Raw genomic sequence first — 27079 nt, 5'->3', positions numbered from 1 at the left:
ATTCGATTGTTATGAATCAGACATGCAGAACCGTTATGATTTTGTGTATATGTACATGTACATGCATGTAAAAGAAGGTTTTTTGTCAAGTGCATTTAATTACTTAAAATAATATTCATGTATACAGTTACATGTCTTTGATCCTGCTAGAAAATTCTCAACTGTCTTGAATTTTGTAAATTTTGATGCTATATCTACAGTATAACATTGCAAAATTTATACTCACTGTCACTAAGTACATGTAAATTCAAAATTTACTTATGACAGGGATATGAACTTCGTTTATAACCGTTTGGAAAACATGTTTAAAAATAGTAGTATATTGAATTGCATTTATTTATCCTAGAATAAACCAAAAGTCTTTGTAAATACAGTAGCTCTATCGGTTTGTTCCTATAATAGGTAAGAGATAAGTTGCCTGTGGACTTGAAACAGTATTTTTTCTTCTTTTTTTTTAATTTACATTTCCGGAATTATGCATAATGATATTTTCTAAACTAGTACCAAAGACGTTTTTCTGAAATCAAAACAAACTGCAAGAGTAAGATTTAGAAAGATTTGTAAAATATACTTAGATTATTAAACTTTAATACCAGTGGCAACATCTCTCAATGAAATCTCAAACCAATAAATGTAGTAATGTTACGTGTAGTAGTTTACTTTTGTAACAATTTTAATTGAAATAGAAGAACGGGTGTTGAAGAGGAAAGGTTTTGAGACGAATTTTAGTAGTCAAGGTAACATTGCTGTAAAGGTGGACATTTTTATGAAAAATTTTCCAATTTCCATAAAACAACCGAGGTCCCATGTCGCAGTAGGAGCTGGCATGAAAAAGATCCCTCAGTGCTCAATGGCCCTTGAGTGCCGAGTATACAAAATTTGCAGCCCTCCACCGGCAAATGGTGGCGTCTCCGTATGAGTGAAAAATTCTCGAGAGGGACGTTAAACAACAAACAAACAGATAATAACCTTCTTATTTCTTAGTTCTCTGTAAGCTTTTGCAATGAAACTTAAGGTAATTAAATTCTTTAACCTAAAGAAGACCCCTACTGATTTTAGGACCAAAAGCTGAAAAGTCGAGGTTGACCTTATATCTCTATCTGCATATTTTTTCCACCCTCTTCTTTTTTCCTTTATATAATTCCTCCACAAATTCTCTGAATTAGCTTGTTGCTATTGCAAACAGTTACATATGTCACGCCGAATTGATCCCAACTCTGCACTATATGGAGTAGTAAGCAAGTATGCACAAAGTTAGCACAGTCTTTTGCAAGACGGTAAACTCAAATGCCGCAAGAGAAAGAGCATATTGATACTAGTTGACACATTTGTTCTTTCCATGAAATGTGACAAAATTTGTGTAACAGATTCCAATTTTTGGTAAAAACAATTGACAGAATGTAATGAACAACCCTTTAAAGTTTCAAAAAGTTTAGCAGAGCAGTCACTGAGGAAAATGAAATTTAAAGAAATGCTTGTCTTTTCATGGAAAAGGTGGTCATTTTGAAAACTTCATATGTAAATGACACATCTACAGTTTTCGTGATTATCATTTCTGTGAAGTTTAAGATTCAGTTTACTAGCCATCTGTGGAAACATTTGCAAAATTTGAGGTCTGACTTTGGAGCAACATATAATAAACACTGACCTGATGTATTAAATTACACAGTAAAACACAGTTATAGAGAATGTGCCTTATAATGAAACCACACTATCAGCATAGTTATTTCCTTTCCCTGTAGTTTTAAACCATTATGAACTGCTCAGAAATAATGAATTATGTTTATTACAAAGGAAAATTGTTCATCCCTGGCACATCACTATAAGCATTTTTACTGTAATAATGAAATTAGTCCCTGGAAGTTTCTCATAACTTTGACTGTATTTATAAGAAAAATCCAACACAAAATATAGCTCATTTACTTTGCTATTTGGCCAAACATGGTAAAATGAAATAACATTTACACAGTGATAACATTCATGTAAAACAAGAAGATTTCAAAAAAAAAAAATCAACTGGACAGAGACACAGCCCCTTTCATTTGTACTAAACCACGACAGAGATATTTATACATAGAATGTCAAGGTTATACATGTAAAATGGCCTTGACAAAATGAATGATGAGAAAAAAACTACCACATTCACATAGCTTTATATAACCTGTTTATATTAAGCTATACACCATTATCTACAGGCTGAAAAAAAATACTTAACACTATCCAAAGCTCAGAGCAACTTTATCATGAAACTTTCCAGATACCAAAACAAAAAAGGATGATTCCAATTCCTTGACTTATTTTAAAAGTACATACAATGAATATGTAGAATGTAATTTTTCATTAAGCAAACACCAGCAGAAAATCTCTTCCACCAGATATGATGAATAAAGAATTAACAACATGACCATCACTGTAGAGTTTAAAGAAACAATGATATCAATATGCAGAGAAATATAACTGCTACAAGTACATATGCAAAATGTTTAAAATACATAAATTATTATTATATATTGTTTCAATACAGAGATAATAATATTATGGTACATGGGATCAAAGTCTTCACTATGGCACAACTATATGTTGAATAAAAGTTACAGACATCTATTAAGAGAGATATGCAGGCAAACGATAATGATATGATATACCCAAAATTACTTTCCAACAAAGAATTTAATATTAAATCTTTTTATCGATCAATATATCAATTCTGATAACAAGTGAATAAATTTAGTATCTTCCACCTCTTATTTTCAGTGGGTAAAAATAAAAACCTAAAAATACAGCCCAATACGTTTTTTTTCCACAGAAAGGTATTATTGGGACCACGTACATTAAATAAAGAACACTGGGTTCAAGTGCTTGTTCACAGTACACCGATTTAAGGGCACTGCAGAGCAACAAATACATATTCAAAGATTCAGTGTGTTACTAACAATATCAGGATCTAAATTTAGAACAAGGGAGTAATTATTTTCTAAATAAATCCATTAAAGCATCACTATAATACTTCAATATTTTTTTTTTCACCATACCTTTAGTTTTTCATTCAATACAACTGAATGATCTTAAGCAAGAAAGATAGCGTGAAACATCATCACAGGTAAAATGCTGAGAAAACAAATTATTTTAAGCCATTCAAGATGAACAGCTGATGTACAACATACATATACACATACATGTAAGAAATGGGTCAAACAAAATTCAGCCATTTTGTACTTATAAATCTTGTCCAAAGACAATCTTTATGTGTCCAAAATAGTCCAATACATACATATGCACTAAATTCTATAATCCAGATTATTACAAATAAACAGAGACATCTTGTTCTATTATAATAATAGTACAATACTTCTTTTCCAATAGATATAATACAGATTAACTTTTACATAGTGAATAAATGATATACTGGTACTCTGGTGTATGACCTAATTAAATCAGATCTAATATTCTGATCTAACCAAAGAATTAATAGTCTGATAAAATCCAGACTCGTCCAATCCCAAAATTTTTTTACCTGACCCCAATGCACCATTCTGACCCATTTACATAGTAAATATATTAAGCTCTTGATGATTGACAGAACTAGATATTGTTACTATAAATAACACAGATGCGCTTTCTGATTGCTGGTCCCCGGTCAGTTTTTAATTGCATGTTTCTCTTCACCATTTACTAGATGCTGTACCACTTTACCATCTTCTGTAACGGTTATGGTTTCTTTACCATTTTCCACCACCCTGAAATAGCACGAGCAGAATGATCGTCAAGAAATGGAAATTTGCGTAAAGTGAAAATGAAATAGAGCTTCACTGTCAAACTAATGGGGCATAATAAGACTGGTATAATGGGCATAATGTATAACCTATGTTACTATTTGTTCTGTGTGATATAATAACCGGGAATAAGCATGTCACCAAGCAATTGATGAATTTGTAGAAAATGATTGATAGGTTGTCGATTAATTCAGAATTCAATTTACATCTTTACATATTTTGTACACATTTCAACACTACTCTTCTTTCATCTATCCCATCCTAGGACATCTCAGTTCTTTACTGGAAATGTGAAAAACCTACCTAATATGTATTACATGTATGAAATTAAACTTATATCAGTCAGTTTCGTGTGGCTTTTTTTTTTGTATATGCTTAAACAATAGCATGCTTTCTGTTTGTTAATTAATGCAGGAAGTAACAATTGCAGAAAAGAGATATAACCCCAGTAAACAAACTGTAATTTTTTCTGCAATGGTTGCAACAGTTACAGTAATCCCTGCATTAATTAACAAAGAAAGACATTGTATTGTTTACATTTATGTCTGTATCAATTGCATAAAGTAAGTGCAAGTGTGTTACAAATTGCATTATTGATCCATATGTCATGATGCATTTTAGATGAAAGAGGCCACTTCTTAAGAAATCTTTAATATAGATAGATAGCTCTGAAAAAAAAAGATTCCGACTAAAGGACTGGTTTAAAATTTATGGACTGATTAAGGAAATTATTTTTAATATGAAATAATATTCAATGGTTGTAAATGAAGACTTATTCTTGAATACTTTTTAAAAAACTTTCCTAAACATTAACTTATCATTTGCAATTTGGTCATTTAAACATAAAGATAGATATAAAACTCTGTATTACGATATACATAAATTATCTGTAAATTGGTCTGCATTTAGAGCTATACTTACTTTCTGGTCACCACCTTTTTGCCATTGACATATTTTGTAGATGTAGAGGTGGATCTAAAGTTTCCCCCACTTCTGGGGCCACTGAAAGATGTACTACTGAAATTGGAGAATCTGTCAAGAAAAACAAATATACAAATAATAACACATTTAAAACGGTTGAACAAAAAGGGCAAAAATCAAGATGGTGAGCCCAGAGGATAACTCTCAGCTGCAGATCACTATTCAATATGAATCAAAGGGACATAAGTATACAACACCATTTTAATTGGAGAGTCCTGCCAGAGCTTGGAAATATAAACATCATTATATACATGTATGTATTGAATTTATGTCAAAAGGACTTGTCACAAGTCCTGGATATATTTTCATTTTTGCCAGATTTTAATTTTGTCTTGCAAGATCTAAATGCATACCTGTGTACATATTTCAAGTAGGTTTTTTTTTTGCTTTCAAACAAAGTTTGTGAAATGGATACATGCATTGGACTTCTAATACAGTACCTAGCTGATTTTACTCTACTAAACAATCTCACAAGCTAGCACATATGAACATCATACAGTGTATGCTGTGAAAACACATACATGTTGTAAATTTAAGCAATCACTTGTATTTACAATGTTAAACTTGTTACTAACAACATATATTCACCCCAATTGACTTTTTAAGAAATGAATGTTCAGTAAGGTCCATTAGTTTCATCAAATAAGTTTGTCAAGATAGGTTTTTCAATGAGCATCTAAAAAACATGTCATTTGGAGCATATTCAACAAGACAGTATGCATCTCTAGATGTATCCCCCTTCAAGTTTGGTCCAGATAGGACTTGTAAGTTATTTGGAAATGACATGCTCCAAAACTTTAATCTGCCCACTTTACAAGAAAATAAACATATACATCAGCTGAACAGGTGATGTTGCATCTCTGGATATACAATCTATGTAACTTTGGTCCAGGTTGGGCTTATAGATAATAGGAAATGGGCCGGCTCCAAGACATTAAACATGGTCACTAAACTGGCAAATATAAGTCAGCTACATGTAGATGTAGCATCCCAATTTAGTCTGTAGTATGCATCATCTATGTAAGATGGTCAAAGATACCTAGTTATTCCCAAAGATATCTGCCTCCAAAACTTTAACCTTGGACCTTGATGACATTGAGGGGAGCAAAAGGGGCAGTTGATTGGTTTACATTTGTGAAACTTTCTTTGAACATAAGTAAATAGTGATAAATGTTTACATTAATTGTTTTATATAGACTTACCAAGACATAATAAACAAAAGGACTGTAATTAATTCAGGTACCAATGTATGTTTAGAAAATTTCTGTTCCCTTTCTCAAAAAAAAAAAAAAAAACCAAAAAAAAAACAAAAAACGAAAACCATAAGAACTTGTAGGTTTAATACCTCAAAATGTAGCAATTTAGACTCCCCAAGATCTATGTAAAAGCTACATGTAGCATAATTACAAAGGTTAGGCGTGTGCTTATTCTTCAGATTTATGGATGTATATATAGGGCCAGGATTTGTCATTAGGGCAAATACGGTAAATGCTGTTAATGTGACACTCAAACACTATAGCTTTATATATACAAATATGTTATTGTAACAACAATACAGAAGTGCACAAAGTCTATATATAGTACACACTGCTTTGTGGAATCATAATGCAAGAGTAGGAGAAAATTAAGACCTGCATTATACTGCTTTTTTTTTCCTATTGGAGGAATATGCTACAAAACTAAATAACCACTGAATGTATTTACTATTGGAATAGTACAATGCATTAGACCAATTTTTATTAAATATTTTACTTTGTCTTTTTAAAGGAGAACAGATCTAGAAAAAACTCATTCACTAAAAATATCCAGCACATCAAATGTTTGGATAAGAGTATGGATGATGAAAATATGTACAGATACTTGTCAATGACTTGAATCATTCCCATTTTAGACAAACATCACACATTAACCCCCAAGCGTTATCACCCTAAACCTCAGTCCCGACTGGACCCATGCCAAAGATGATGAATATTCATGAATTACCCAGGTCTATGATGCATTCCGAAATGGTCATCAAACAGAGAAGATGTGAAGCCAAAACCCATAGGAAATCCAAAGTGATGCAGGGGTGAGTGACCCGTCATTGGATGATGAGCACTCCGAAGTTCAACATCCCTCACGCGGCGGGAATAAGACGAGGGTCTGTCAGTTCTCTCCCTTCTTCTCTGCATACGACGTTGACTGTGGAGATAATGACGAATCACAGGCTGGTGCCCAACCCCAGAAAACTTAAAACTGGTTCCCCCATGCATGTTAGTAAAATTCCCCCAAAAATTGTACAGTTGGGAAGCATGCAAAGGACAATTCAATGTGCCATGCAGGAAGCCTAAATACTACAAAAAATTTTCATTCCGATATGAGAATACCCAATAGTTTACAATACATTAGCACTTTTGGTAGGTAAAACCTTAGAAACTTGCTTTATGTAAGCATCTAATAAAAACAGCCAAAATCAAAACACTGTGCTCCTGTCAATGACCAATTCCTACAGCGAAAAATTACTTCTTGACTTTTATGTTTACCCTTGACAATACCAAAGTCTTATATATTCATTAGCTAAGATCAATGATAAAGTTGTGTATGAACAACAAAACAACAGGCAAACAGAAAAACAGACAGACAATACACCTTAATCTTTATTACCAATGGAAAAAAGCTCTGATTGACTGATATCCAACAATTTACAATGTCAGTTGCCAAAAATGATTAGAATCACCCAGGTAAGAAGGAAAGTAATATATGTAATGGATGATGTTTATGAGAAACAAATCTACACATAGTAAATAGGATGAGTGAAACTTTAAGTTTTCAACTTAAAATCAAGGCTTTAAAAAAAATTAAGCACAGATATGAAATAACTGCTAAATCACAGCTTCAACAAACTGAAATGCTACTAACAGTAAACTAGTGCTAGAAATTATACATGCAGAGCTAAGGATTTCTCCACTGCTTGGTTTTTAGTTATTAAGGCAAGTGCAGTAAACCCATCATTATCCAGTGATATTAATGATCATAATATTTAGTCATAAATTATTCTGAAACTCATCAGTCAAACCTTGTTATCTCAAACTCATGGAACTGACCTTTAAACTTCAAGATATCCAACAATTCAAGATAACGAGGTCAAAAAATATAAGGAAAAAGAGGTTGGGACTGCCAATTCACTTTGACATATCCTGGTATTCAAGATATTGGTGTTTCGAGATAAAGTTCAACTATATTTAATGTCAAATAAACCTAAATGAAAATTAGCAATGTTAATTAAAATCAGTCAGTTCAAATTTTGAAGAACAAAATGCAGCCACAACAAGTTTCAGAATTTATCTTAGGTTTAAAATTCAATGTTCTTTCTTTCCTCTGCAGAAAGGTTTTTCTACATTGGCTTTATCTTAATTGCAATGTGTTAGTTTGGAAGATTTCGTAATAGCAAAAAACTGATCTAATATTGACTGGCAAGAATAAGTAGCATGGAGGAGTGTGTGAAAGGCAGGAGCAGATTTACAGAAAAATGGACAAATGTGACTTGTGCCAATTAAGATATGGTATGCAGACAACACAACAAAAATTCCAGCCAACAATTTTGTCATGTTGAGTAAAAACAATGTATCTGCTGCAGTATCACCAGTCAAAGCCATAGAAAGTCTGATTGAGCAATATAAAACAGCGAAACAATAAACAGTTATAGAGTGGCAATACTAACTAAGCAAAAGATTAATATAAATGTTGTTTATTTTCACAAATATTTCTAATTAATACTTGTACATTCTTGTCTCTACAAGTTAGTAGGAAGATAAACAAGTGTGTTTGGGGAACGCATGTGTTGCCTGTAATAGACAGTGTACTGGGACGGGTGTTACTCCTTTCAGACAGGACAGATAACAGACAAAGTGATCCTCAGGTGTATGTCATTCTATGCAGGTGATACAAAAAAACAAGTTATTGCCTACCCTGAAGTGAAATGTTATTTTAATCATATTAAATGTATTATATCTGTACCTGCTAAATTTATAGGAACTAGGTCCTACACAATTTTTTTCTTGGTTTCAAAATACTATTAGAACATGAGGTACATGAACCTGTTCTATCAATATGGAGATAATCTTGTAAGCAGAACAATTAAAATTAAATTTTCAACTTAAGACGGCAAAACATTAACTGGCAAAATTGGAAATATGCAGCTTACGTCATTTCCATCCATTACAGTCAAAACATTTAATGATAAACAATGAAATGGGTGGGTAAAATTTGACACGGACGTCCGAGAAAACACTGAATTGAAATTCTAGTTTGAAATTCATTTTCAATCCACCTGAGCTGTTTTCAAATGCAAAGTGTGAATGTATGATCCAAAAGACAAATAATTTCAATTTCCAAATACATGTTTGAAATTCAAATTTATATGAGTTTTTAGCCTATACATTGTAATTTTAAGGACACATAGACGTCATAGAAGACAGAGATTATTCTTTCAGGGGACGGCCATTTGATTCTAGAAGGGGGGGGGGGGTCAAAAATTGTCGAGTCAGATCATGCCTTCACATGACAAAATATATTTACTTCTAAGATGACAAGAGCTATTTTCTTTTTGTTTTCACTGAAAAATGTTTGACAATTAAAAACAGGGAGGGGTTGTCCAAACTAAAAAAACCTTTTTTATTTCCAAGAACGTACAGCTCCCCTCCCCCCATTCAATCCAATGTTTTCTTGGACATCCATGCCGTATTGTACCCGCCCATTCCAATGACTATCATTAAATGTTTTGATTGTAACAGATGGAAATGACTTAAGCTGCATATTTCCAATTTTGCCAGTTAATGTTCCGCAGTCTTAGTGCATTAAACATTTTCATAATTTTAGATTTTGCACAGACAGAGCTCATTTAAATATATACCCCCCCCCCCAATCTAATATGTAATATTGTGAATTTTCACAATAAAACTACAACACAACTCTGTCATGCACTGATTTCACGTCTCTCAATTTCCAAAAATGCATTTCTGAACAGGTGAATCATTGGAATGGTGGTCAGTCATGATGCAGACAAAAATTAACAACTGATCAGGCCAAGAAAAAACAAAATTGCCCTCCCCTTACTTACCCGCTATCTCCGAAAAAATTAGAATGTCCAAATAGGTTCATGGAGGGTCGTGTAAAGCCTGGAAAAGAGTCGTGGAAGTTATTGGGATTGTCTCGACCTAAAAGTGGAAATATAGCTGTTAACAACTGGTACTAAACAAGTGACAAAACAGCAGTAGAAAAAAAAGAAAGGGTCGTACAAATCTGTACCCTTCCCTCAACCCCTCTTCTTCAGATATTCAAAAAAAAAACATGCAAATTTTGAAAAATGATTTGATAAACATTTCAAGTACATTCAACATGTCACAGGGAACCCCTAGCATGCAACAGTTATTTACTTACCTTGAATTCAAAGCTTGTAATGCTAATTTTTGTATTGAATGAAAAGAAACACTATTGACTATAAACACACATACATATTTTCCCTCATCTCCATTACCTTTATATTAACAATAATGAAACAGAAACATATGTTGTAGACATTGTACTAGTTTATATAGCTTTTGAATTGCTCTCAAAATAGTTTTTTTCCCCAGTAATTATACCAAAAAATGAAGCAAAAGGATCTCTTCCTCCAAAGAAATCTTTGAACACATCCTCTGGGTCTCTAAAGTGGAAAGGATGGAAATGATGGAAGGGTCCATTAAAGGTGAAGTCATCCTGTACACCCCCTCCACCGCTCAGTCCTTCCTTGCCGTATTTGTCATAGATGGCCCTCTGTTCCTCTGGAAATGTGAACACATTTTTATATGTGTATCAAAACACTGTAGTCTCCCTATTAAGTGCACCTAACCCTAATACAAGGATCCCCTGGAGTATTTTCTGATTGTCTGAGAATAAGGGCCTCCCTTTATTAACTTATGGTCTTACCAGAGTTTTGTAAATCCATTAGATCTTTATGCACAACTGATTGAAAATTGGAACAAGTTCAATAAAACTCACCATGCCATTAATCTGTGTGAGAGAAGGATAAAAAGGAAATCTTGAACAATTTATTTTACCAGCAAAAATTTTGATGGATAGGGTTAGAGCATAAACTTGAATTAACTTTTGACACAATCAGTTCATTTAATTTCAACATGCTACCAAATAACTGTTGCCTTTTTGCAATTTTTGAAGTGCCCAGGGGTGCTCAAGACAGCTAGTACTTAAAATATGTAAAACCAGGATTCCTCCCCAAAATATAACACAGTTTACAGGTATTCTTGTTTGCTACTGAAATATTTATTCTTACCCATAACTGTTTTGATGCAAAGAGTTTTAAGTGGTAAAGACTTTAGAAAGTCTTTAGGAGAAGGTAGCTTACACTTTAATTTAGCCTCATGAAAAGTTGGCCCGATTTTTAGACCATGAAAAGGACATAAAATTAATCCGAAATCTTACTGTCCGACAAGACTTCATAAGCCTCGGAGATCTCTTTGAACCTTTTCTCAGCCTCTTCTTTGTTGTCTGGATTCTTATCTGGATGCCATTTCAAGGCAAGCTTTCTGTAGCTGTAATGGAAAAAAAAGTTGTGACTATTCTGCATGCAATGATTATTTTCTTCAGAAAAAAGTGATTTCCCTTTGCAACTAGATTTATAAAGATTTTTTTCTGATTTCATTAAAAAATCTGTATTTTACCTGTTCTCAAATAAATTTTACTAAATGTTCTAACAAATTCTGGAGCATGTCAATTTAAGGATTTATATGCCTAAAGCTCATGGATACTGAGTCAAAGCAAAAACCTTCCAATCTCACTGTTAATTCACAGTAAATGCATATCATTTGACATTTTTCTATGTTCAACATTTCAGATGAACCACAGCTGTTGGCTATACATGGAAGTCCATGTTCTAATTATGTAAAATAATGCAAATACAGAACTAAGATATTGTGGTAAGAATCCAGAGAATTGAGAAAAAAAAATTCAGTGTTTATATCTATTTCCTCCTCCAGCACATATACCCTGCTGATTTTTGCAAAAGCTAATAGACATTATTGTAATTAATTCACATTGATTTCAATGTAACCCCATCTCACTTCCTCTCCATTCTAATTATCTGAGACAAAAAAATGTGATACTTTTACATTTAAACTAGCTACCACAGTATCCAACATATTGCTGTCTGTATATAACGTCAGTGGCCTGTATTTATGAGATCAGTTAACTACAAGATGAATATTATTTCACCAAGGTATTTTCTGAAATCCTTTTCTGTAAGTTCATGAAGATCACAACCACACTAATTGGAAGTGATTCAGGCTATAGATATATAGACCAGATGTGTTTATATGTAAACTCTGCACTAACATAACCAGGAGAATGACTTACTGACTTTTTCTGGTCATTAATTTGAAAATCTCTGAGTCACTACTACAGGGCTATTTGTATAAAGTTTACTACGTTTTTATCTGCCAATCCTTTTTATGATTTTCGTCATTGGAATCAATTATTCAGTCTCTCTTTTCTGTTTCAGGAGAGAAACACTCTAAGGAACTCTCCTGTAATGACTCAAAGTCAAGAGGGTAAAATCGTTAACACTTAGCTATAAAGGAAATTTAAAAAATGGAGAGATAGAACAGCTGTTATAACCTGAAGTTGCACAAGCATTGTAAAGGCATAATATTCTGTGAATCATTTATAAAAATTTAAGAATGAGAGGTAAAAAATGAATAGAAGGAATACAGAAGCTGGTTTAATTCATCTAAAGGGAGGTCACTCCCCAATCCAACTGTATTTTATTCTTGAAGTTTGGCATGCCAAAGCTGACGAAAATTTTTTGCAATGCTTGAGCAAACAATATTGAAACTTTTTATACTGTTTATCTTTTCACATTGCACAAATCACATTTCCCATCATCCAAATCAATATTAATTAATAAGAAAATGATACAACTGTATGTTTTATTAGAAGAATAGCTGTTATGCTGTTACAGTATATAAAAATTTCCACATCATCAAAAGCTAGGAATAATAAACTCTGTCAACTCATAATTTTCATATGTGATGACACATATATATATTGCTGTGTTAAATTACATTTTCCCCAGAAAGCTAATTGAAAAATAATAGTCAAAAAGTTATGTATACATGTAATATTTTCAGCATATTGATTGATGCATCCTCTGAGTAAATATTAATCTTTGACTGTATCTACATAGTGTAAGAGTTATCAAAATAAGATTAAACCACTTGTATTACTGATACAATTTGTATATTTATTTTTATTATCAAGAGATTTTGGCAGAAAATACTGGCTAGATTTACACACTACAACAATCTGTTGGCAAAGTTAGGTCTTATAAATCATATCAGTTGTTTAACAAAAATTTGTAACATTTGGTAATATTTCTTAACATTTCAGAGTCAGAAAAACTAAAAATATGTCCATAGGTCATGGATATGCCTCACCCAGGGATCATTAGTGATGCAACATGAAAAGAAATGTACCTTGAAATTACTAAGGTAGTGAGGTCAAGGTCACAGTGAAGATTAAGGTCAGAAAATTATGGTGCAGTTGAATAGCTCTCACCAACTTATACTAGTGTATGAAGTTTGAAGAAAATATCTTGAATAGTTTCTTTAAACCTAATTTTTTAAGCACAAGAAGAGGCCTATACGCCACATTGCTCAACTTTACTGTGACTTTGGTTAGAAATGATCTATAATCAGTTCAGTACTAAAAAGTTTAAGTATAAAAGTGGTCCAACCCTAACCATAACTCTTGATTTGAAAAATCTTGCTGCCATATTATTAATAAAATGACTAACCATGGCCTTCCTGTTCTTGAGAAGAAGATTTCTAAAAAAAAAAATTCCTATATATTACAATATAAAACTTTGATTGCCTGATGTGGCCCTGTTCTAACCCTAGGAGTCACGATTTGAACAAATTTGAATCTACATTACCTGAGAATGCTTCCGTATTAATATTACTAATCATGGCTTTGCTGTTCTTGAGAAGATGATTTTTTTTTTTTTAAGATATTTCCAATATATTCCTATATATAAGTTTGAACCCCTGTTATTGCTCCACCCTACCCTCAGAGGTCATGATTTGAACAAACTTGAATCTACATTACATAAGGGTTCTTTTGTATAAATATGACTTATCATGGCTTTGGTGTTCTTTAGAAGATTTTTAAGGATATATCCTTTATGTTCCTATGTAGAACTTTGATCCCCTAATAAGGCCCCACCCTACCCCTGGGGGTCATGATTTGAACAAATTTAAATCTACACTATATGTAAATGAGCTTTCACACATGTTTCAACATTTCTGGCCCAGTGGATTTTGAGAAGAAGGTATTTGAAAGATGCCATTTAATTTTCAGCAATTCTTAATTATCTCCCCTTGAAAGAGGGCATGGCCCTTCATTTGAAAAAAAAATGAATCCCCTTTAACCAAGGATGCTTTGTGGCAAGTCTGAGTAATATTGGTCCAGTGGATCTGGAGAAAATGAAAATGTAAAAAGTTAACAACAACAAGGACAGAGACAACAGACAAATTTTGATCAGAAAAGCTCACTTGAGCTTTCAGCTCAGGTGAGCTAATAAAAAGTAAAGTCAAAGGTCATAGGGAAGGTCAAGGTGAAAAAAAAATTGGACACAAGTGGTAAGTTCTCACCAATATTTATCAGTGCATGTGTTTAGATTAAAATATGTAATAGTTTCTTTGATAAAGAAAAGTAAGGTCAAGGTCATACATTTTGGACACAGTTGAATAATCCTCACCAATATGTATCAGTTTATGTGTTAAGATAAAATTATCTTGAAACATTTCTTTGAAACTGAGCTAAATGCTAAAACAAATAGCAAGTTCAAGGTCATAAGGAAGGTCAGGCTTAAAAAAAGATGCAGTTGAATAGCCCTCACCAATATGCATCAGCATATAAAATTGGATAAAAATATCTTGAAAAGTTTCTTTGAAACTGAGCTAAATGCAAAATGTAATGGATGGACAGCCGGAAGGATGGAAGACGGACATGACAAACACTAAATATGCCCCAGCCATATTCATGGTGGGGCAAAAAATATACTCACTGACAAATGCTTCACCGAAACAAGAAAAACAAAAATATTTACACAAAATCTGATTCCTTTGAAAGAAATCTTAAGCTCATATCCTCTAGAACTTGTAACAAATGTTGGGGATAATATATTGCAGTCAAATGGCTCTATTTCAAGTTAATTAATATACAAGAACTCTAATAAGCCATAAACTATTTGTCAATTTTAAACGAGTCTGGCATTATTATTTTTCATGAAGGCGTATTTTTGACTCACATTTTTCATGAAACATTCTTGAGTGAAAAGTATCAGGTCATATCTTCAATTAACTCTTAAACAATGTTTAATGAAAACTCCAAATTAAATTCAAATCTGAATGAATTTGCATTTCAAAGATTATACCCATTTAAAAGCTTAATAATTTTAACAAATTTAAATATTAATATTCAATTCAATTCACTTTATTGACAATTACCATGTCGGCATACAGTCATGACATAAAACGAATTAACAAGAATAATACATACATATACAAAATGAAAAATGTGAGTTGAACAAAATAATGTAGAGTATATTCACATATTTCTAAGTATTCATTGCTGACTTTCTTTTCTGGTGTCAAAGCACTTTTTCAAAAAACAACATATCCTTCTAGCAGTTGTAATATTTGTAGGATTGACAATTTTTCTAATGGGATTATCACTAGTATATGTGTTTACATTAAATATATCAGTATAATTGCATCTAAATTGGTCATACTTTGAACAGTATAGAACAAAATGTTTTTCATCTTCAATAAATAATTTACATGAATCATTAAGCATAAACGTTTTTCTCTAGGAATAGGGGGTTTACAGTATCTGCCCGTTTCAATATACAATGGATGGGCACTGATCCTTAATTTTGTTAATACAGATCTAAAACTTTTCTTTAAACCCTGGCAGCTTTAAATAACTTTGCAATTTGTATTCATTTTGAATTACAATTTTACTATAAAAAGCTAACTTTCCAGAGTTTGATTTGCTTATATTTTTCAGTTGTTCATGTATCTTGTTTTGGTAATGCTCTTGTAATTTGTTTTTCAAGGTTGTGTGAGAAATATCCAAAGAAGTGATATTTAATTTTTGTAGTAATGAAGACAGTTTTCTTTGCCAAGATATTCTAGATACAAGTTTTTTGTCTTCTTTAAATGCAGAAATCACTAAATAATTATTATAATCATGTTTGTTTTCCATTTCCTTAAGTCTCTTAAAATATTTAAACATATATTCATAACATAAATAGTACAAAGGAAAACGACCCAATTCACATAAAACAGCAAGATTTGATGCCTTTCTATGTACCCCTAGTATGTCTTTAAATATTAAGTGTTGTGTTTTTTCAAAAGGAAATTAGTCTGAAGACATTAAATCACATTTGAAGTCAGTTATCCATACTTCAGATCCATATGTAATAATTGGTATTATCATTGACTGGTATAATTTTAACATAATTTCAGCTGAAAAATTAATGTTTGCAGGAAAATTTGATTTAATAGCATAATATGCTTTCCTAGCACGTTCTGATAGTTGTTCAGCTGCAAATTACATTTTTCCATCAGATCTGAACACAACACCCAAATATTTATATTCATTCGTTATGTTAATCATTTGGTGATTGTAATAAAATCTAAATGATGTTTCATCATCTGTTTTTCTTGAAAAAATCATAACATCTGTTTTATCCATATTAACACACAATTTCCAGTCTGAACAATATTTTCCTAAAACATCTATACAGTTTTGTAGACCAACTTCTGATTCTGATACAAGGACAAGATCATCAGCAAAAACATATGATTTATTGGCATAGTATCTAGATATGTGCTTACATTTTTAAGATAATTCACAAAATCATCAACAAAGATATTGAAAAGTGTTGGACTTAAATTATCACCTTGTTTGACTCCTCTATTGGCTTTAAATTTTTCACTCATTTGATTGTCCTTTTTACAAGAATAGTATGTATTTGTATACATGTCTGTCAAAAGTTTGAGAAAGTTACCACCAATACCCTTTTTATTCAATTTGTATAAAAGTGCAGATCTCCACACAGTATCAAATGCTTTTGAAAAATCTACAAAGCACACATATAAATTCTGTTTCTTTGTATAAAGATATTTGTTTACAAGTGTTTATAGTACAAATATATTGTCAGTGGTCCTATGACCTTTTCTAAATCCAGATTGATATTGACTTAATAGGTTATTTGACTCAAGTTAATTATCTAAGCGTTTCTGTAGAAGGCCTGTAAAAAGTTTTCCTAAACAACTTGTAACACTGAGACCCCTATAATTGTTTGTATTATTAGGATCACCATTTTTGTATAATGATGTTATAAGTGAAAGGTTCCATTCTTTGGGCATTTTTCCATTTTTAAGTAGAATATTAAACAGTTTTGTAAGGACAGGTAAAAGGGTAGTATTGTTTGTTTTAATAAACTCATTTAAAATTAAGTCAGGCCCAGCACTTTTACCATTTTTCAGCTTTAAAATGCTTTGTTCTATTTCATCTTGAGCAAACAAAAAGTCTAATGGATTTGGTTCAGTATTTAGTTCAGTGTACTTGTATTTCAAGCTCTCTTCATCAGTATATTGAATGTTCAGTAAGGATTTGTAGTGGTCAACGAATTCTGAAATTCCAATTGTTTCTGCATTAGTTTTCTTTGATTTATTTTCTAAATAATTTTATCTTATTCCAAAATTTACTGGAGTTTTGTGGCGAAAGTGTGTTAATTTGTTCTGCAATACTATTGTAAAAATTAGATTTAAGACTTTTTCTTAGTTTATTATAATCTTTTCTACATTTTGCAAAGGCATGTTTTAGTTCACAGTTGTTTGGATATTTGTGTACTTTCTTCCCTAAATTTCTAACTTCTTTTCGTAGGAGTAAGCAATCTGTAGTCATCCATTTTGGTCTTTGTTTATTTTTTCGTTGTGATTTTGTAAATTTTGCAGGTTTAAATGGAACACTTTTATTAGCTGCATTAATTATAATACTTGATAGTTTATAAACAAGATCATTTGAATCATATGTGTTATCATCATATATTTGGTCAAGTAAATTATCCAACATTAGTATTTGATTTTTAGTTTCTTCCTCATTAATAGCTTCTGCATATTGGTTTTTACAAGTGCTTGACCAGAGATATTTCCCCTTCAAAGAGTGCATTTTATATATACATCAATAAAATCAGACAAGATCAATGTATAATTACTGCTGCTAATACACCTGATACACTTGAACTCCTTTTTTTTTTTACTGTAATTAATCAGATGACACCTTCCATAACCTTAATTAATTAAAGTAGGTATTTCATTTAGCCATGTACATACAATAATTATAATCATAAATCAGAATTCTGTTGAATATGTTTACATCTGACACAAAAAGTGGCAGTGCGTGACCTAATCATAATTGTCAACTAAGAATGGTGTCAGGGTGTGTCCTAATTTGATCCCTAACAGCAAAAAATAGGTCAGAGTTCATACCAGTACAAATGGACCGAGTATCAGTTAGGTACAAGTGTTCCAGGTCCTATCAAATTAATAGATTGTTGTATCATCTGTAAGCTAGCAATCATTTATTTACAAAACATGTTTTATAAGATGTATGTGACTTTCCATGGTTACTACTTATTGTACAAGTATTCAATAAGTTTAACTCTTTATGCAGGAAAAGTTAGGTTTAATGAACTTCATCCTTCTTCATAGTAAACAAGAGGCCCAAGGGCCACATCGCTCACCTGAGCACTCTGGCTAGGAAAAAGCAGAAATCAGTTCAGTCTTGAAAAGTTTTGATGTGGTTCGAGGGGGGGGGGGGTTAATTTGAACTTGAATCTATACTTCAAAGGGATGCTTTTGAATTAATATGACAAATAATGACTATGCTGTTCTTAGGAAGACAATTTTTATTGATATTTCATTTGTATTCCTTTGTATAACTATGATCCCTTGTTATGGCCCCTCTATTCTCCTGGGGGTCATGATTTGAACAAAATTTGAATCTACATTACCTGAGGATGCTTGCATTTAAATATGACTAATTATTGCTTTGCTGTTCTTCAGAAGAAGATTTTAAAAGGCTTGCTTTTTCCTATGTATTCCTATGTAAAATTTTGATCGCCCATTGTGGCCCCACCCTACCCCTGGGGGGTCATGATTTAAACAAACTTGAATCTACACTACCTGAGGATGCACCCATAAAAAAAAACAATCATGGCTTTGCTGTTTTTGAGAAAAAGATTTTTACAAATTTTTCCTATGTATTTTATGTAAAACTTTAATCACCCATTGTGGCTCCACCTTACCCTCGGGGTTGATGATTGGAACAAACTTGAACCTGCACTACTTGAGGATGCTTCCATGTAAATATGACCAATCATGGCTTTGTTGTTCTTGTGAACAAGATTTTTACAGATTTTTCCTACGTATTCTTATTTAAAACTTGGATCGCCCATTGTGGCCCCACCCTACCCCCGGGGGTCATGATGTGAACAAACTTGAATCTACACTACCTGAGGATGCTTCCATATAAATATAACCATTCATGGCTTTGTTGTTCTTGAGAAGAAGATTTTTAAAGAATTTTCCTACATATTCCTATGTAAAACTTTGATTGCCCATTGTGGCCCCACCCTACCCCCGGGGGTCATGATTGGAACAAACTTGAATCTACACTACTGAGGATGCTACTGCATAAATATAACCAATCATGGCTTTGCTGTTCTTGAGAAGAAGATTTTTAAAGATTTTTCCTATATATTCCTATGTAAAACTTTGATCGCCCATTGTGGCCCCACCCAACCCCCGGGGGTCATGATTTGAACAAACTTGAATCTACACTATCTGAGGATGCTTCCGTATAAATATGACCAATCATGGCTTTGCTGTTCTTGAGAAGAAGATTTTTAAAGTTTTGCTATATATTCCTATGTAAAACTTTGATTGCTCATTGTGGCCCCACCCTACCCCCGGGGGTCATGATTTGAACAAACTTGAATCTACACTATCTGAGGATGCTTCCATATAAATATGACCAATCATGGCTTTGCTGTTCTTGAGAAGAAGATTTTTAAAGAGTTTTCCTATATATTCCTATGTAACACTTTGATCACCCATTGTGGCCCCACCCTACCCCCGGGGGTCATGATTTGAACAAACTTGAATCTACACTACCTGAGGATGCTTCTACATAAGTTTCATATTTTCAAGCACAGTGGTTCTTAAGAAGAAGATTTTTAAATGATGCCATTAATTTTTCATGAATTCATGATTATCTCCCCTTGGAAGAAGGCGTGGCCCTTCATTTGAACAAACTTGAATCCCCTTCACCCAAGGATACTCTGTGCCAAGTTTGGTTGAAATTGGCCCAGTAGTTCTGGAGAAGAAGATGAAATTGTGAAAAGTTTACAACGACAACAACGCCGCCGCCGCTGACAACGGCGACAGACAACGGACAAATTTTGATCAGAAAAGCTCACTTGAGCCTTCGGCTCAGGTGAGCTAATAATGTAGGATTGTGTAAGCACTCTGACTTCATCAACAGGAAATAACTAAAACTACAAGTACCTGCACATAAACTTATAATGCTAGCAGACTCCATTAAAAATGAACCTATTGAATTTCAAACATTACAAGTAACAAGCCTAATTGTTACCAATAAGAATATACATGTACACCCTTAAAAGTAACCATTACACATAAAATTTGATATTAAGACTTCATGGTTTTCTAGTTATTTGAAAGGAATTACACCCTTACCCCCTCTTGAAAACAGGTAGAAATGTACTTACGCTTTTTTAACATCTGCTTCTGTGGCGTGTTTGGTGATTTCAAGGATGACATAATAATCCAATTCCATTTTTGATTGGTTTCGCACACACAAACACACACTCACACACTATATACAAGGACCGGGAAGATACACGTTTTCACAGCCTGAAAATATTGAAAAAACATCATGTCCTGTATGCATATATACTAATTTAAAGTACATATAATATATATGTATATACTCTTTTATATGTTTGCTAATTCTGAAAAATCTGTAAAACAGTTATGTCAAATACTAAAGAAATGATAGAAGAAAGTATATACACTAGTACACTAGTCTAATACTAAAGAAATGATAGAAGAAAGTATATACACTAGTACACTAGTCAAATACTAAAGAAATGATAGAAGAAAGTATATACACTAGTACACTAGTCAAATATACTAAAGAAATGATAGAAGAAAGTATATACACTAGTACACTGTCTAGTCAAATACTAAAGAAATGATAGAAGAAAGTATATGTACACTAGTACACTAGTCAAATACTAAAAAAATGATAGAAGAAAGTATATGTACACTAGTCAAATACTAAAGAAATGATAGAAGAAAGTATATACACTAGACACTAGTCAAATACTAAAGAAATGAAAGAAGAAAGTATATACTGTCAAAACTCGAACTCAATGGAACCAAGAAAAAAGTTTGAGATATCTAAGGATTCAACATATCGTGGGTAAAATACTTAAAGTATAAGTGTTTCGGACTTCCAAATCACTTTGACAAATACCCATGGTATTTGAGATATCAGTGTTCAAGATACTGCATTTCAACTATATATGCAAGTTTGAAAATTAAGGTGCTTGGTGAAGTTATGTCCCCTAATTGTGATATCTTCCTTACAAACCTTTGATAAAATTACATTGGTCCATTGGCTCGGTAGTTCTCAATACCTTATTCACAATGACATAACAATTAAATGCCAATTATGAAATCTTTTCTGGTATAAAACAAAAGTTATGTTATAGCAACAGTACATACAGTCATATGCTGGAGATAATTTTAGTCGGATAGGTAATTCATTTGAAGTTATGGACAAATAGACCAGAATTAGACTCCCTCCTAAAATGTTATCATTAAAATACATACATGTAAGAGTTAAATGTACCTGCTGTCTGCAGAGAAACGAGAGTTATAAATATAGCACTGGCAGCAACCTCCAATGAAGCATATACACATCTACGAAGAACTCTGTCAATGTCAAGTCACGTACTACATTAGCTAATTACTTGAATAAAACAATTGCCGGGACATGATAATCCTATAAAAATCACACAATGAATAATCTGCCATTAATTCTTGGGGACTGTCTCTTCCTCATTCAATGCAAAAAAAAAAAAAAAATCCTCCACAGAAATAGAAAAAATAAATATCCCAAGGCAATAAAAAAGGAAACCACACTTGTAAACTTCTGCACTTATTATAGCAATCAGCTCGGATGACACAAGGAAAACAAAATACTAAACAAACCGCCTACACCAACAACAACCATAGGGAGTGTGTCACTTCTCATCAGCTTTGGAAACATATTACCTGTAACACCTGGCCAGAGGCCAAACCACTTGATTCTGAAGAACTAACCAGAAATGTCTTGAGAGAGGAGACATTTTAAACTTATATTTAACTGACCTATTCACCCATATATTGTTACATTAAGTCATTTAGATTTTATTTCTTAAACTTAGTAAGACCCACAACATGAGAACAGAAAATGGGCCCATGTATGCAGACCCTAAAAAAAAAGAAAAGCCATTAATATTAGGATAATTTCAGTCACTGTTCTTCAGAAAAGAAACTGCATATCATCTGAAGCATATATGTGCTTGGCAGCCAAAAATAATACAAGTATTAAATGTCCTTGTCATGCGAAAAAATCATTACTGAAACTTTTTATAGTGTGATTATGAATAGGCCATTGGAAATTCCAAGTATGGTAATGCAAAATCATCAGCCTTTACTGGGTCAAAAAAGTTTCCACTGCACAAATATGTACCATGTACACCTGTGTAATATATATTTTCATGAAAATTATGACAATTCAATACATAGGTGATAATTAAACTAAAAGATATAAAAAAAATCTTATTCATATCTCTAACAAATACAAATTTGCTATGTGCCATTTTTCTACTTTCATTTTGTATGAAGATAAAAAGCTAATAATTAATTGCTATATGGTCATCAAGGTGTTTAAAGTTCAAGTAGCATTCACTAATGGTGTATGCTTTTAGAATTCAAATAATTATAATATGTTCACAAATACAGGCTGGTACAGCAAAGATTTAATACTTATTGCAAGAATCTTTCATTGTGACAATGTAATAACACCTAAAAAAAATACTATTAAAATGAAACAACTTGTTATTATTATTATATGACTTGATTTTTCTGCAATCTCTGCTAGACTAAAAATCTTACTGATATATATATTTCCATTATCAACAAGAAATAGAATTTTCAGTTACCTTATATTTAAATAATAATATGTACTGTGACTGTACAATTCCACTCAGTAACATGTACTGCGATCACTAAAAAAAAACAATGACACAAAACGAAAATAGGTTATTCCAATCTACTTCCTGTGAGCATTAAAGGTGTAAATTCTAATCTTACAATCTGGTACAGTTGGGATTTCTATTCATAGAATTCTTAGAATAACCCAATTCATGTTTCAGGGTACCTGATTACAGTATCTTTTTAGTATCATAGGATCAAATACTATTTTTATTAAATATAGAGTAAAAAAGATTGGCAGACACTCTACCATACATTTTGATTTGCTGAAATATCTGTAGATATTGCTGTAGATCTATATAATCATATAGTATAGTCCTACATGGTTAACTACTGGCTTTACAATAACACATTCCATGTATGCCAAAGAAAACTTACAAAGTTTGGCATGGATTCATTGTAATCAAGGAAAAACCATACCCAAAAACACCCTTCACATTAGGAACAGTACAAAGAATTCCAAGAGCATTCATTGAAAAATCATGTTTTTTTAAACCTTACTTTAACAATGGTAGGTCATCAATGTTAATGTACAATGTATTTTACTCCTTCATCCTCTTGACAGAAGTAATTATTAACTGTACCCCCTACTTCATCTATCAAAAAAAGTACAATTTTACAAAAATATCAGATCTCTTAAAGTACTGCCTCAAATTCACTTGCTACTACAATGTCAGGAATTACCTCTTTCCTGCCATGTTGATATATAACTACCTCTCTTTATAATACCAAATTTGCATTTTCTATTTCTAAAAAAATGTAAATTCCTAGCATGCATGTACATTTATCTTGAGAGTTTTCATCAAGACCCAATTGCTTCAGAAGCTTCATCTGTTGTCACTTTGATCTGTGTCACCTTCAGAATTTATATGGAAGATCCCGAATCCTAAACATGCTAAATCTATAACCTTGCCTTTTTCAGCAAACCTCGAAAAATGCATTAGGACACTACTGAGCAGAATACATGTTGTTCCAAGTTTAATTCAAATTTCAATTTTTCTTTAGGATGTAAAGTCTTGCATTTGTCACAGAGAAAACAGAGGATTCCCAATTCAAGATATATCCTGATACCTACATATAGTTTATAAGTCTGTTATGTTCTTTATATGTTTCATACTGAACACTAAGACATTGTCTGATATCATACGATAATTTGACCTACACCAAATTCGCTCTACTGGTATATTTTCAAATTCCAAAAGGAGCTAGCTTCAAAACAAAAAGTGATTAACTAAAAAGATATTCCTCTAAATTATCCTTCTCAGCTCAGGACAACCAAAGCCAAGGAGTAAATCCAAAGAACAAATTCTCTTAAAATGTAAACATCTTCAATTTAGAAAAAAAACACAAGGGACATGAGAAGGCCTAGCCGTGCAAGATTGATGTTGCTTACAAAGTTGTATCATTTGATGGCTCATTGCCTCTAAGTTCACTCACCCCTTGCTAAGATAAGACCCTTAGGGCTTTTATGCAACTCTGTGATGACAGAGAGGGGGTGGAGGAAGAATTATTATCTAGGTCACTGACACACAGCTCCATAAAACATGCGTAAATTTGCACGTCTGACATGAAGTGTGTGTATTCAGACCTGTCTGTATAGTAGTGCTGAAGACAATGTAATGAACTGCAAGTTTATCTCCATAAACTACCTTGTTTAGAAAACTGGAAAAGAAGGCATGCTGCTTATACAGTCGAACTTCAGTATCTAGAACACTGCTTTATTATATACCCAAATGTTTGTCACTCAGTTTACTGTTGAATTTAAGCAATCACGTGACAGTGTGATCAGACGTTCCTGATCACCACACTGTGGTTTTCTGAATTCATATCACCCCTCTCTGAAACTGATGATGTAGTACACAGATAAATGACGTTTTCATTCTCGCATATCAAAAAGTTTGTAAACAAAATGGTTTGTTTAATGGATAAAAGTTATGTATTTGATCCAAAAAGTTTCCTTTTATTATATTTTGCTAGTTGTGAAGGGGTATATAATAAATTTATCATTATAACAGTAACTTGATCCGAAGAGCCGTATCACGTCTTGTTGACAGGCTCAGATCATCAGATCAAACTTGATACTTCGCGTCTTGTTTAATCTGATGCTCCCAGCCTGTCAACTTGATGTAATACGGCTCTTCGGATCAAGTTACTGTTATAATAATATCTATATCTCAAATACCATGGATATATCCAAGTGATTGGGAAGTCCCAATCGCATATTCCTTAAGTATTATACCCTGGATTTCGAACCCTCGGATATCTCGAAGTATTTTCTCAGTCCCATCGGGTTCAAGATAACGAAGTTTGACTGTATTAGCATTTCATTTTAGGATGTTTCCAAAAAGAAATGGCTTGTATTTATAAACACACTGAAAAATTACAAAAATATAAAAAGAACCTTTTCCCTCATTCATGACCATAAAAAAAACTAACCTATGTACTTCCCTCTAGCATGAATGATGAATTATTAAATGTGATATTTTTAATAAATTTATTTTTAGCAGGCCTACTTATGAGCATGAACAGTTTCAGTCTATAAATGTACCAATAGTATATTACGTTATAAATTCTAAAACTTACAGTGTATATAAATTCATACATTTTGATGACTATATAGGTTACTTGTATATATGTATGTAAAACCCTGCATACAAAGGCTGATTGCCAATTTAACAGTTCCAGATCTATATCCTTTCAATCATTTTAAGCACCAGTATAAAATTTATTCCTCCTTCTAAATAACTCCAGCCAGATAACTCCCCCATAGATTCCTACCAGATAACATCACCCACCTGTTTTCGCCATTCAGCACCAGCAGCTCTTGTAACAATTCACCTCGCTCCTGAAATATCTCTAAAACAATTCAACAACAAGAGGAATAAATTCCAGAGAACACCTTCCAATTTCCTCAAGCCTATAATCACATAGTCTTCGTCTGAACATTGTGTACGCTGAATCATCAGCCGTAATCTGCACAGAGCAGATTCTGTTCATTTTTGCCATTGCATTATTTTTTCCTTAACTCAAAATAGAATAAAAAATGTGTTTGTTACGTGTTTACAACTATTGCATAACATAAACATGCATGATGAATGACAAGATTTCAAAGGAAGTGAAATGATAAAAACTCCAGGTATTGCATGTGTTCGTGGATCTTTATATTTCAAAGTAAAATGACTCAATGCCTTGTTCCATGATGGCCATTAAGAATTGTCTTCAATGATAGAATAATGTAGAAACATTCAAGTAAGCTCATTCAACAGGGTCACATGTTGTAAGAATTGGACCTCTAGCTTCTTGCATACAGGAATCATGCAATAAAATGTGAACATTTTCATTCTTACATGAAAATACTGATTTACTGTGAGATCAGCATAAAAACAAGCCATCAATGGTAATCATAAGAGATTGATAACTTCAAGAAATAAACATTCACTTAATCAAGTCTGTGACAAGCAATGGTAGAATTTGCCCCTGCGTACCATAACAGGAAATGCATGTAGCCTCTCTAAGAACATTTTTATAAGAATGATATACATGTAATAGCATATGATGGCAAAATCATATATCATATTTTTTATGAACATTTACCAATTTCGTACCAGTGCCAGAAAACATATAAATATAGGCTACATGTATATTATATACACATAAGACAAACTCTCTGTATAGTGCTGAAGTAAACAATTTACATATATATATTATACATGATGTACAGATATTGCTATTTTCCTTAAACCAAAAAAAAACAAGATTATGAAGCAACTTACATCATAAGTAAATCCTTATAGAATAAGTTTGGCTTACATCTTCAGAGATGGGGAGAGATATAAACATATATATCTAGGGGGCAACACTGCATTCCTA

At 32.5% G+C, this 27079-nt stretch overlaps 1 protein-coding gene across 6 annotated transcripts; it reads right to left on the bottom strand.

Moving 5' to 3' along the window:
- Window positions 1-1904: 1904 nt before the first annotated feature.
- LOC133194009 (dnaJ homolog subfamily B member 6-like) lies at window positions 1905-27079 on the bottom strand. 6 transcript variants are annotated; one of them, XM_061329924.1, is made up of 8 exons: window positions 26983-27077; window positions 20653-20797; window positions 11214-11323; window positions 10376-10555; window positions 9853-9910; window positions 6738-6935; window positions 4695-4805; window positions 1905-3737 (listed from the first exon to the last, which is right to left on the bottom strand). In XM_061329924.1, exons 2-8 carry the CDS (start codon window positions 20718-20720, stop codon window positions 3638-3640), a joined length of 825 nt encoding a protein of 274 aa, XP_061185908.1. In that variant the 5' UTR covers window positions 20721-20797; window positions 26983-27077; the 3' UTR covers window positions 1905-3637. The 6 variants fall into 6 exon arrangements, with proteins under 6 accessions (XP_061185908.1, XP_061185905.1, XP_061185907.1 ...); XM_061329921.1 differs by having other exon boundaries at window positions 9853-9949; window positions 26983-27075; XM_061329923.1 differs by lacking the exon at window positions 26983-27077 and adding an exon at window positions 26005-26081 and having other exon boundaries at window positions 9853-9949.

Source organism: Saccostrea echinata, unplaced genomic scaffold, assembly GCF_033153115.1.
Source record: "Saccostrea echinata isolate AGI-Se365-2 ecotype Australia unplaced genomic scaffold, CSIRO_AGI_Sech_v1 ptg000028l, whole genome shotgun sequence".
Classification (NCBI taxonomy): domain Eukaryota; kingdom Metazoa; phylum Mollusca; class Bivalvia; order Ostreida; family Ostreidae; genus Saccostrea; species Saccostrea echinata.
This window is presented reverse-complemented; position numbering and strand designations above follow the sequence as displayed.